This window comes from Chroicocephalus ridibundus, chromosome 2 (genome assembly GCF_963924245.1).
Source record: "Chroicocephalus ridibundus chromosome 2, bChrRid1.1, whole genome shotgun sequence".
Classification (NCBI taxonomy): domain Eukaryota; kingdom Metazoa; phylum Chordata; class Aves; order Charadriiformes; family Laridae; genus Chroicocephalus; species Chroicocephalus ridibundus.
In genome coordinates, this window is record NC_086285.1 from 88,163,898 (window position 1) to 88,176,604 (window position 12,707).

General features: G+C 40.0%; 1 protein-coding gene across 1 annotated transcript in view; it reads left to right on the forward strand.

Annotated features, from left to right (window-relative positions):
- The window catches only part of MYO10 (myosin X), a 171,883-nt gene that overhangs the window by 143,643 nt on the left and 15,533 nt on the right, over nt 1-12,707 (forward strand). Inside the window, exons 25-30 of the mRNA XM_063326123.1 lie at nt 262-1,164; nt 2,455-2,578; nt 3,563-3,806; nt 6,144-6,239; nt 9,606-9,699; nt 10,471-10,526. Coding sequence (XP_063182193.1) covers nt 262-1,164; nt 2,455-2,578; nt 3,563-3,806; nt 6,144-6,239; nt 9,606-9,699; nt 10,471-10,526 — 1,517 coding nt within the window. The remainder of the gene's footprint in view (nt 1-261; nt 1,165-2,454; nt 2,579-3,562; nt 3,807-6,143; nt 6,240-9,605; nt 9,700-10,470; nt 10,527-12,707) is intronic.

Genomic DNA, 12,707 nt, shown 5'->3' on the forward strand with positions numbered 1-12,707 from the left:
CATGCTTCATTTAATTTCTGGCAAAGTTTGAACTTTCTGCATGTACTTCAGCTGTCCAGTATCTGTGAGCAAATGCAATCATACTTTCATTTTTCTTTCCTTTTCTTTTCTTTCTGAGGTAGGGATAAGGGTCCTTTTAAATGAACAGCATGTTGGGACAGTAGTGCTTTAGAAATAAACAAATTTTTAAAAGGAAACTTGCTTTGAGGGGCCTCATTTTATTTTCTTTTAATTTTTTATTTTATTTTATTTTGAATGCAGGCTGAAGAAGAGAGAAAGAAGCAGGAACTGGCTGCCATTCAGAAAGCCCAGAAGGAGGCAGAGCTGAAGCAAGAGGTGGAGAAGCAGAAAGAAAGCAGGCAGGTTGAAGAAATCCTGCGTCTGGAAAAAGAAATTGAAGACCTGCAGCGTGTGAAGAAGCAGCAGGAGCTATCCTTGACAGAGGCTTCACTACAGAGGCTGCAGCAGCTTCGAGACGAGGAACTCCGGCGGCTCGAGGACGAAGCCTGTCGAGCAGCCCAGGAGTTCCTGGAATCTCTGAACTTTGACGAGATTGATGAATGTGTCCGAAACATTGAGAGGTCTCTCTCTGTGGGCAATGGGTATCCTGCTGAGCTGACTGAACAGACTGGAAATGCCTGCAGTGAAAAGCCCAACTTTAACTTCAGCCAGCCATATCCTGAGGAGGAGGTAGATGAGGGCTTTGAAGCTGATGATGATGCATTTAAGGATTCGCCCAACCCCAGTGAGCATGGCCATTCTGATCAAAGGACCAGTGGCATCAGAACAAGTGATGATTCCTCAGAAGAGGATCCCTATATGAATGATACTGTGGTGCCAACAATTCCTGCTGCTAGCAACACCATGCTTATACCTCCTACCCACGACACGGTCAGTCTCCACAACTCTTCAAGTGGTGAATCCACGTACTGCATGCCAGAAAATGTATCGTGTAGACCCCCAAATTCTGTGGAACTTATTTCTCCCGATGGAGACTATGATTATGACCAAGACGATTATGAAGATGGTGCTATTACTTCTGGTAGCAGTGTGACCTTCTCTAATTCGCACAGTAGCCAGTGGTCACCGGACTACCGATGCTCAGTGGGGACCTACAATAGCTCTGGAGCATACCGATTTAGCTCTGAAGGAGCTCAGTCTTCTGTAAGTATCACTGGTTTTATTATCTAATAATTGATACGTGCTTTCTGATTTATTTTGGGTGGGGTTTTTTTCCCACTGGGCAGCCGTAGAGTCACTGTGGCTGTTCTTACAAATAAATGTCTGTGTTGTGTAGTTTGACTTGCTTAGGCTGCGTATGGACATAGTTGTCTGTTGCCATCTAGATGCCACTGGGGTGAGTGCATTAGAGTTAGAGGCAGCTGGGATGCTGCTTGCAGTCCTAGGCTTATGCAAGGATATAGTTCCATCTGTTTTAATGCAGAACTGCACGCTATTTGGCGAGGAGCTCAATGCACGGCCTTGGATGCAATTCATAAGCACACTTCTTCTGTGTGCATCTGTGTTTCGAGGGAGGGGTACCAGTAGTATGGTGGGGAATTGATTTTGGAAAAACAAATTCAGTTAGGGATGCAAGCTGCAGCAGTATGGAGCAATAAGCTGCTTGCAGAAGTCCCTGAAATGCCAGGTGAATTTTCAGATGACTTGGAGAGTAAATTTCACATGATGGCTAAAATTATTGAGGCAGACACTCATACTGAGCAGCTCTTTCTCGGTGCCATTTACTGAGCGTAATGTGGGCTTTGCTCCTGCAAATATTTTTGGAAGAATATGATTCCCTCTACCTGTCACAGAATACTTCTGTGCGACTGTGTGTCTGGGAAAGTGAAGAAGTATTTCAGCAACGCTGGCTGAATGCTAACACTAAAATATCTGTTACAGTTGAGGTTATGAAAGCCGGTCAAAGAGCCACCGTGGTCGTTGCGATAAGCTGACAGTTCTTGCCGGAGAGAAAACACTTTTAGCTGTCTGTGTTGAGGACTCCTTCCTGTTGCGCCACTCTGGGTGTGCGTCAGATACAGAACAGAAATTCTTATTATTTGGGGTAAGGGTGGAGGAAGCCATTACCACAGCTTGTGGAATATGTTTCTTTTTCAAGACTTTTCTAAGCTGTTACCCACAGCACTTCAATGATGGAGGGAGGTAGCACAAGGTAGTATGTGCTGGCCATGGTCTTGCGAAGGGATAACTTTCCTCAGCAGCTACAAAGCTGTTTCCTAGATTCGTTACCTGACATTAGAGCTAGTGTATAATCAGACGGGACCAGCTGCAACTTCCTGCGGTGTACTCCTTCCCTTCTGACCTGGACGAAAAGCAACGAGGAGTCATGTCCTTCCGATACAACATAAGATGATTTAGCTGAAGACTCCTAAACCATTTGCATCTAAACTCCTTCCTGAGAGATCATTTCACCTTTATTCCTCTCTTCTGTAGTTTGAAGACAGTGAAGAAGATTTTGACTCCAGGTTTGATACAGATGATGAACTTTCCTACCGGAGGGATTCAGTCTACAGCTGTGTCAGCCTGCCCTACTTTCACAGCTTTCTGTACATGAAAGGTACTGGGTGAATCAGAGTTTGCTAAATACACAAAATAACAAAAAAATGTTTGTTAGACCTTGCACTCCAATTCGCTGTAGAGTTAAGCTATTTTCTAATTTTTCAAAGGGTAATAGAAAAGTCTGGAGAGAGCTGCTCTCAAATTAAGTTACTTTCAGCAGCTTACAGCTGGCAGCCTTTTTCCCATCCGCAAAGGAACGTTAACATTTTGGGCTGCCTCTGTTTCATTTTACATCTTTTCTGGCATGTAAACAACGGAATATACAGTATAAATATAGCATAATAACGCACAGAGTCAAACTGTACCAAATTTTGAGGAACGCTGATTCCATCTCCCCAAACCTTATAACACAGACAGCATTCCACATTGCAGACCAGTTTTACTGACCTCAGTTGACTTGATTTGGTTGAGGTTTCTATGACTGTGATGTAAGTACAGTGCAAGGTGTATTGTCCGCCACGTAGCCCCACTTTGGTGTGACGGAGCTCACACTGGTATATTTCCTACTCGAGTATAGCTTTTTCAGGTTTTGTGGTTGAGTTGAACATCGTTACCTCCTAATAACCTGGAGAGAGGAAAAGGTGTAACACTAAACTTTTCCTAGATTTTCATTGGGATACATTGAAAACAGTGCTAAAGATGTGATTCTTACATGCAATAAGACTTTTTAATAATTTATTCTTTATTTTATATATGTTATATATAAGGGTGTATAATTATATATATGTTACATATATGGGGTTTTTTAGAGAGAGATTTATTATAATTTATAATTTAGAAGTCTTTAGATTGCCAACAATATTGGTGGCCTTAAGGATATACAAAAATGAGATCTTTGGTTTCATGGCTTACAGCAGAGACTCAGTTTAACTGCAGCATTGTTGGTCAGCATCTTCCAGCGTGGGTTTGGTCACAGCTTCTGTTTTATAATATAATTGTTTGTCTTAACTACATGTAAACCCACATCTGTGTCTCTTGCCAGGCGGCTTAATAAACACATGGAAGCGACGCTGGTGCGTCCTGAAAGATGAGACCTTCCTGTGGTTTCGTTCCAAGCAGGAAGCACTTAAGCAGGGTTGGCTTCACAAAAAGGGGGGTGGATCATCTACGCTTTCCAGAAGGAACTGGAAGAAACGATGGTTTGTTCTCAGACAGTCCAGGCTGATGTACTTTGAAAATGACAGTGAAGAAAAGCTAAAGGGTGCCATTGATGTCCGAACAGCCAAGTAGGTTTATATATTTTAATATGTTAGCCATAGTTCCTCCTACATACTTCTTGGGCCTTCATCTGGGAGGATGTTGAGTGCCTTGCCTTCAAACTGTGTAAATGCAAGCATGAGAGTGTGCGTGATGAAGTTATTGAAAGCAAGTGTTGTCCTTACTTGGCTCTCCCTTAAGTCTATGGAGCGCTCCAGAGCTAAGCCAGTGCCAAATACTTCTGAAAACTGCTGCTATAATAAACCCATCTCTGCTTTCTCCCAGACTAGAGGCCCTGCTTAGTCTGTAAGGATTCCCAAGGCAATCTGGGGCATGTTGCCAAGTCCGTAGCTGCAGGCAAACCTGGAACGGAGAGGGTGGAATTAATAGGCCCTGAATATATTTAAGTTAGCATGGGTCAAAGCTGTATCTTCTGGATGCATTTACAATTTTTCTCATGTTTGAAATAACTGCAGTAGTGGTAAGAAAGTCTTTAAAATGTGTATATTCATTTAAAAAAAATAGATTTACTAAACCTGGTGTAATAACTTATGTCTTGCTAACTAAAGTTCCTTACGCCTTGAAATTCTACGCTTCCTGAAGCATGCATCAAAAACATTTTCTAAGGGATGGTATTTTTCCTTCTAAACTGTCACTATGCTTTATGAAATTATGGATTATCTAACTAATTAAAAATTAAAGTCTGCTAAAATCGGTAGTCTCATTTCTGTATAAAAGTGTACCTAAGCTTTCTTCAAAGGTAGAGAAAAACAGAAATGGCTGTAACACTTGTTTCCACTCTGCTCCTTGTCATCTGCAACTGTCCGTTTTATTTTGTTAATTTAACAGAGTACTTAAACTAAACTGAAAGCTTAGATTAATTTTTTTTCTTTGGAAGTCCTGGCTTGAGCCTGATTTCATTCGGGACAAAGTAAATAGTTTCAGCAAGCATCCTGACTTCCTCTTGTAAAACCAATGGGCTGCTGGCTGTCAGGTAAATCTCTGAATAGAGACTGAAGTTCCTACCACAGTTGTTTGGGTTTTTTTTGTTGAAACTGAATTTGACTCTGTCTCAGGTACCATAGCATTAATTTAGCATATTTTTCTAATATGCATAAACCATCTGGTTTTTGTTGTCACCACATTGTTTCATCGACAGTGCCCTACAGAAGTTCATTGCTGAACGTACCTTTAAAATTGTCATGAAAAGTTTGTTGAATCTAACTTGAATTGTATGTTCAATCAATGACTATTTGTGTATAAAAGAGCTAAAAGGAAGAGTATTTGTATTTAGAGAGCTGTATGTCATGAGAAACAAGCACTAGCTTTTCTAGGTAACTTTAAGATTTACTGAGTGCATTCCTAACATATCGTATGACTTACATATTTCACCACTCCATATTAGGGACCCAGTTTAAATTAAATAAATCTTATGCTGATTCACTTAAAACGAGGAATAGGGAAGTATTCTGTTGGACGCTGTTACTGGGAGGGAAGGAAACCAAATTAAAGAAAACAGCGCAGAATTACAGCTTTTTGTTTTAATAAGCAGATAAATTGTCCTCATGAGTCTGATAAGCGGAGCTTGCATGTATTGTTTATAGGATAGAGATTTATGAGAATAGTACAGCTGATAAGGAAATACAGCTAGTTAAGGAAATAATAAGCTTCAGACAAATACATTAAAAACAGCAAAAAGGAAATCAAGTTGATTTCTTAAGCTTCAGGAAAACCTGATGTAATACTTAAATTACTCCTTAAAAATCTTGTGCTTTGTGGTTCATGATTGCTTAATATATTGATACCTAGATGTCCAAACTACAAATTAGAAAGAGGTAATTTTTCAGCAGATGAGTGCTCAGCTTCTTCTGGAAGTCATGTGTGGAATTGTCTTTATGCTGACTCACAACCACACAGAATCGCTAATCCAGGTTTTGTTTGGTTTTTGGTTTTTATCTTCGAGAGCTTTCTTTTTATCACTCCAAAAATTACTTAGGTATGTAGTCAGTTTAGAAACATATCCATTTCTCAACTCAGTTATCCTTGCCTCTCTTGAGGTTTGATAATGCTTTTTTTTTTTTTTTTTTTTTTTTTAGTTCTTGTTAAAACAGTAACAGAATAGTCAACTTGGTATAGTGACGTTAATAATAGTTTGAATGTTTTTACCGTATAGGCAGAAACCACAACAATAGTTTGGTGAATTAATACTGTCTGATCAATCCCATTGTGAATCTTGCAAATGAACCTGATTGAGGGGCTGGCTGCTGTTACTTTAAGTACCCGTAGTTTGTGAGCCTCTCAGCAGAAAGAATTTTCAAAATGTTGATGATCTCTAATGCTCAATCTTGGCATTTTCTTCTTTTCAGAGAGATTGTTGATAATACAGGCAAAGAAAATGGTATTGATCTAATAATGGGTGATAGGACCTACCACTTAATTGCAGAGTCTCCTGAGGATGCAAGGTATGAAAGTCATCGAGCCTTTTTTCATTTTTCTTTTTCCTTTTTAAGCTCTGTGCCATTCTGACTTATCATTGATTTGTTTGCCCTCTGTCACAAATACTCAGGCTGTGTTAAGCATGTTGCGTTTAACACTTTTTTGAAACGCCTGCTCAGGAGAAAATCTTGGGGAAGAACATTACTAGGAAGAGTCAGACTGCCAATGAAAATTTGCCTAGAATTTGGCTGTTACCCGTTTCTTACTAGCAACTTTCTGAAATACTGTATGTCTTTAGAGAGACAGTCATCAGGCACTGATGCTTGTCTTGTGCATTACCCTCCTGCGTTTAGCTGCATAGATTAAATCAATATTTAAGACCCTGTAATCTGCCTGAAGTAAAGTACTGTTCTTTAGGATTGGGATTTGTTTGCCTAAGAAGAGCCTAAATTTTTTTCACTTAAAAGTTGTCATGTGGTCAGTGGATTTTAGGGTGAAAGCATGTTCATGAATAAGAGGAGCGTGCAACAGAGTGTTTCCCTTTCTGCTGATTTAGAAAGGGTCTTGCTTTTGTTGCTAAAGGATCCATATCAAACTGTAGGGGGAGGCTGGTAGGTGAGGAGCAAGCTTGACTTGTCAGATCAGATGTAATACGTATTTTAAAAAAAAAATAATTCCCCACACTACAGTTCACGCGAGATAATAATACGCTTGCCCATAAAAATCAAGCATTTAAATAAAGTGAATTTAGTAATCAAAGCTTATTACCCACTGCCTTGCTGCCCCAAGGCCAGGATACAGGATGCCTATGTCAGCATCACTTGAGCTAGTTTTGCTCTGAAGCCTTGAAAGTTGCTTCGTATTATACTCTTTTTAAAGGTATAATACCTTACTGTATCACAGAACCCTGAGTATAAATTTAGCAATGCTTACAGTGCAGAAACTTTCTTCCATTTTTCAGGTGTCCTTAAAGTTACCCTTGAAATAAGTTGTGAGCTTTCCAGCAGTTATCGTTAAGATTCTTGTGTGATGTCTGTATATTTTAAAATGAAGGCTTAGCTAATGTCTCCCCTGTTAGGCTTGTGTACATGCCCTAGGGACCAATACGAAATTGTCAGCATAAAGACTCGTCTGTTGTCATACATCTTTCATTTTTTTCTTAATTATGGAGGAGGAGACACTATATGCTATTGTTGTGTATAGTACACTTCACACACCACCCAGATTAAATTTCTTTTTACCAGCGTATTTCATGTTTCTTTTTTCTCAGTCATCCCAGAAGATTTTAATGAGGGAGATGTGTAAGGATTTGCAGATAGGCTTAAGTCAAAGCCTCGTTAATGTTTGGCATTGTTAAAAGTGAAGTACAAAATTACTGGACTGTGCTGGTTCTGGATCTGCTATTGAAAAAAACATTTTGTGCATGGGCTAAATCATGATCTGAGGTTGCTTTTTGTTCAAATAATGAGAAAAAAACAAAACAACGGAAACCTGCCACCCCCTGCAAGAGAGGAATTAGTATTTTGATTGTGGAAGTGTATTTGAGGAAAGAAGTAATGCTTCAGTGGGCAGCCATGGCTGAGGGTTTATTCCTCTCAAACCCGTGGTCTGACTTTCTTCCCTATTAACTGGGTTCTGGGACTCAGAACCGAGGTCCCGAGAGGGAAGAAAGCAAAAGGAGAGTGAAATCTGCCTTTGTCTTTTGCAAAGTGCCATGATTAATTTTCATTGTTTACACCAAGATGACATGAAATTATGAAAACTCTGAATTGTTCTTTAAAATCCAGTAATAAATTATTACTAAATGTGCATACAGTGCTATGAAGTCTTTTTTTGTTTTTGAAACAGATGATTGACATTTAAATACATTTGCAATTCTTGATCCGAAAAAAGAAAGCTGAATTGAATTTGTGGGAATCTTTTGGTAGGTGAGGTTTAGTTTTTTTCAGATGATGGGTCCTTCTTTCTAGGTGACCCTTCCCTTGTTTTGAGGGGGCTTCAGGGTCGACCCATGTCTTACATCCAGCAAAGTAAGTGTTAAACACAACCTCTCTATTGGTGTCTCTGAGTCTTAACAAAAGAATCAGAACTAAATAAATACGTTCCTCATCTTTATTGTCAGGCATTCTAAATCTTAGTTTTTCTTCATGCCTTGCATTGTTTCTAATGAAAGCACAAGCTGTTAGAAAGGACTTAAGATATGGCAGCGATGGTATTTTGGGTTTTCTCAAGCTATTTTGGCAGTTCGGTTTCCAGATACCTACATTATGGGAACAGTTGGCTTCTGAAAGCTGGAGTTAAGGAGACGGCACTTCAGTGTCATAGACATAAATGCTGTGACTACAAGCAATTGCAGAAAAGGTAGCTTTATATTTAAAGCCAGTAGTTTTGCATTTGTTTCCTCAACCTGGCGGTGGTGGAGAAGCCTCTGCAGAAGAGTGAGGAGTCTGTTTTACAGGCTGGGCTTTTGAGCCCTTTGAAAACTTGCCCCCAGGGGATTTTCATTAGAATGGCAAATTCATATCTCAAAGAATGGCATTCAGGAACCTGCTGAACAGGCCAAGCTCTGCCCTCGGATTTCAGTGGGATTGCTTAGAGCGGTTGAGCTTTATCATATACAAGTGCCAGGAGGGTAAAGATTTCCCAGAAGCAGAAGGTGTGGTTGGAATTAAATCCTTCTGCAATTGCTGCTCAGCGCTAGGGGACGAAGTACTGGAAACCTCTCTGCCAGTTTTCCTGTTGTGGATATATACAAGGCCACTGGAGTGGCACAAATTGGCTCTGGTTCAACTTCACTGGTCCTTCCAGCAGCTGGATTTTCCAATGCTCCATAGGGAACAAAAAATGTAGAGGTATTTGCTTGGGGTTTTTATTCTTTTTCCCCTCTCAGCTGTGCTTTTACAGAAGACTTGATGGACTTGGGTGGTCTCTGCAGAAGTATCATTGTACAAAACCAGTACCGGTCACGCTATCAGCACAGCAGAATTTATAATCTGAAGGTTGGGTTTCCCATTAAAGGCTTTGTCGGTAGCTAGTAATGGAGGGTTTTTTTCAGACAAAATGTGTGGAATGTGTTACAAATACTCTCTAAGCACTCAGGTGTTTCAGTGTGCTTACTGCCAGTTTTTCAGAGCTGCCGCTTTTTGTACAAGGTATTTGTCTTCGGGAAGAAGGGTACGACATGAGCTTGGGTGGGAGATCTGGAGGGCTTTGCTTGTACCCAGTATTACTTCATCTGACACAAAACCTTGCTGCTTTTATGCATGTTGACAAAAGGAATCTTAAGCAATTTCAGAAACCTGCAGAACCTGCTAGATCTCCGCAGAACAAAGGTGACAGAAGGCTTGTGCAGAAGCAACATTTTACTTACACTGCTGCCTTTCTCTCCACAGCCAGTGGTTTAGTGTACTGAGTCAGGTCCATGCGTCCACAGAGCAAGAGATCCGAGAGATGCACGATGAGCAGGCAAATCCACAGAATGCTGTGGTAAGTCTAAATCTGAAGAACTTCTCAAAGCAAATATTTTTAGAAAACAGGGGCAAATATTTTTAGTGTCGCAACCTCGGTTTCCTTAAATGCAGTGGTAGCTGTGACACTGGCTAGAGGCTCCCTGTGCTTGACCCTGTAGCTATGCAAGAGGAGAATCTGACTTCTGATTCCTCTCCCATCATTCACCTCGACGAAAAATTAGTGTTGGTTATGGTGGTGTTTTTTTCTGGTCCGGTTTCCTATCACACCACAGTGTACCCTTGAGTTTGAAGTTTAGCAAAGATACAATTAATGAGTAAATTAAAAACCCAAGAGTAGAAAATTTGCAATTTCTCTGGTCCTGCATTTGTCATCCTGTACAACATACACTGGGAACAAATGGGATAAATTTGCAACCTAATATCAAGCAAACGGAAATAAAAACTTCTGCTTAATGGCTTCAGAAGTTTGTTCTGAGAGGATGCCATTTATAGTGGGATGGCACTTTTAGGTGAAAAATTCAAGCAGGTTTGGAAGCATAGAAAAACAAGAGCAGTTTTTGAGCTGCCTCCAGCTTAACTTGCAATACTCTCTGAGTGGATCTGTTTATCTGCGTCCCTTAATTTTCCCCTCGGTAGTTTTAATGGTTAAGAGAAACTGATGCCCAAACCTACGGTTCATTTTGCTTGATCAAAGCTGCCGCTCCTTTCACCTGTCTCTGAGAAGAGTACTGTGAGTAATGCAATAGTAAATGTCTTCCTCCTTTTCTGGTTGGATATTTGTTTACAGGGTACGCTCGATGTAGGACTAATTGATTCTGTCTGTGCTGCTGACAATCCAGATAGGTAAGTCAGAACCATGCCTGGTGACTTCCTTTCTTTTTCTCCTTTCTCTAGCCAAAATAGGATGCTTTATACTTTAGTCTCTATAGTCTGTTGACCAACCATGCATTAAAGTGATGCATTATTTTCTTCCTTTTTATAGTACTAACCACCATATGTTAAAACATGTAATAAGAATGGTGGTGTTTTTTTGTGGGGGCTTTATTAAATTCCCTGTCACTGCTTTGTATATGAACTGTTCAGCTACTAAAGTGACCCATAAGTAGAAAATTAAATATTTCTTTCATTGATACAAGTAAAGCTCTTGAAAAACAGCAGCTTATTTTTGAGTCCTTTAGCAATATAGTAGGCAGAAAAATTAATTTTAACATTCTTCTGTTCAGCTTCTCTTGCAAGAATGTTGTGTTCTACAGGGATGAGAACTATTTCCCAGAATAAAAATGTCTTGTAAGAAAGAAGACAATGCAGCATAAAAAATAACCGTCAGGATGTTGTTAGTTCTTGAACAAATAACAGTGTTTTGGGGGATAAAAAGTAATCTGGGTTGGGGCTGTGGCTCTGGTGATGAGGTCACTGGCTGTGAGGAATTATTTGTGATGTAGGAGTTCATTCCAGTCTCCTCGTTGCACGAGTGTGAAACAGCTGGGTTGAAGTTACTGGTTTGTCCTTGGCCTGCCAAGACACTGATACCGCAAGTAACTGTGATTATAAGCCCAGGTTTCCTAAACAATACAACACAAATGTCCAGAGCTTGCAAAATTTTAAGTTAGCAATTTCTACCGTAAGCATTTTTCACACGGATTTTTTTTCTTGTAATTTTTTTTTTTTTATTAGTTCTCTGAGTGTAAATCAGAGATGGAAGCTTTTTCAATTAGGGAACAAATTTTACTAATACAAGCAATAGATTATTTTTATCTTGACACGTTTGAACGCACTATTGCAAGTTCTAAAGAGAGAAGCTGAGCAGAGAGCCCTTTGAATCTGTATTCAGAAAGAAGCCCAAGAATGGGCCTTCCATTATTTTCCTGAACTGGGGAGGAGGAGAGGGGAGCCTGGAAGGTTGGCTACTGTTGATCATAACCTCCTGTTTGACAGCTTGAGCTACCTTATACCTTAGGGCTCTCTGTTTTCAGTTCTCTTGCTTCAGCTTCTATCCTGTATATCACATTATCCAGCTTTCTAGAGTGTGCGCTTCATGTAGCTCAACCTAAAGCTGCCTCCTCTTCACACATTTTAAAACACGGTCATCACAATTCTTCTGTTCGGTTCACATGCCCGCTTATTTCCTCATCCACCGCTCTTCCTCAATAATGTAGCACTTCAGCGCTACAGCGAGTGGGACCAAAACATGGGATTCTGATCAATCCCTTACCCCTCCTGTGGCACTGGGGAGCACTACTTGTAGATAACTCTCAGGTAACTTTTAAGAGAATTTACATACTTCTCACGTTTCTTGATTTTACTGTGACCTCCCTTCACACAGTTTTCTAGTTTTCCCTCCCTAATCATTTTACTTACTTTTTTCTTTGTCCTGTCATCCATCTAGCTTTTATGTGGCGCACGCTGTTTTTGGAGAATGGTATCGTATTTGAGTGAACCTCTCCATCCCCATAAACAATTTTTTGATTGGTTCTACTTTCTACCCAGTTACCTTCTCACAAGGACTGTAAAAAGGAAGGCCCGTGAACTTCTCATGCATGGCGTGGCCCAGGCTGCATCATTGCCATTTTCTACATCTGATACAGTTCTTAAAAATTGTGTTTGTTCCAGGATGAAAAAATCAATGGTAAAGGGTTAAAGCAAGTGTTTGTAGGCTGAAAAACCTGCCACCTTTCTAATCCAGGGAGCCATCCACACAGTTCACTTGGGCTAGTTCTTCATGCTTCAGTGAATCCTGGTGTAGGATTGGGTAAAAGCCAGACTCTCATTAAAAATAGATTGTACTCTTTGCAAATTGGGTTGCACTGCATTAAAAATAAAAGAATCTGTGTTCACATGCTGCTTCACTATAGACCTTTGTAAATTGTAGTCGGTTTTAGCTAATGTAACTACTGAAGCAGACACTCTAAATAGATCTGACCCTGAAATAGAGTTCTGATTCACATCCAAAGCTGATTAAAGATTGCAGGTTTTTCTCACCATAGATTTATTTTGAGATAGGACAAGTTGCAATTTAATGTAAAC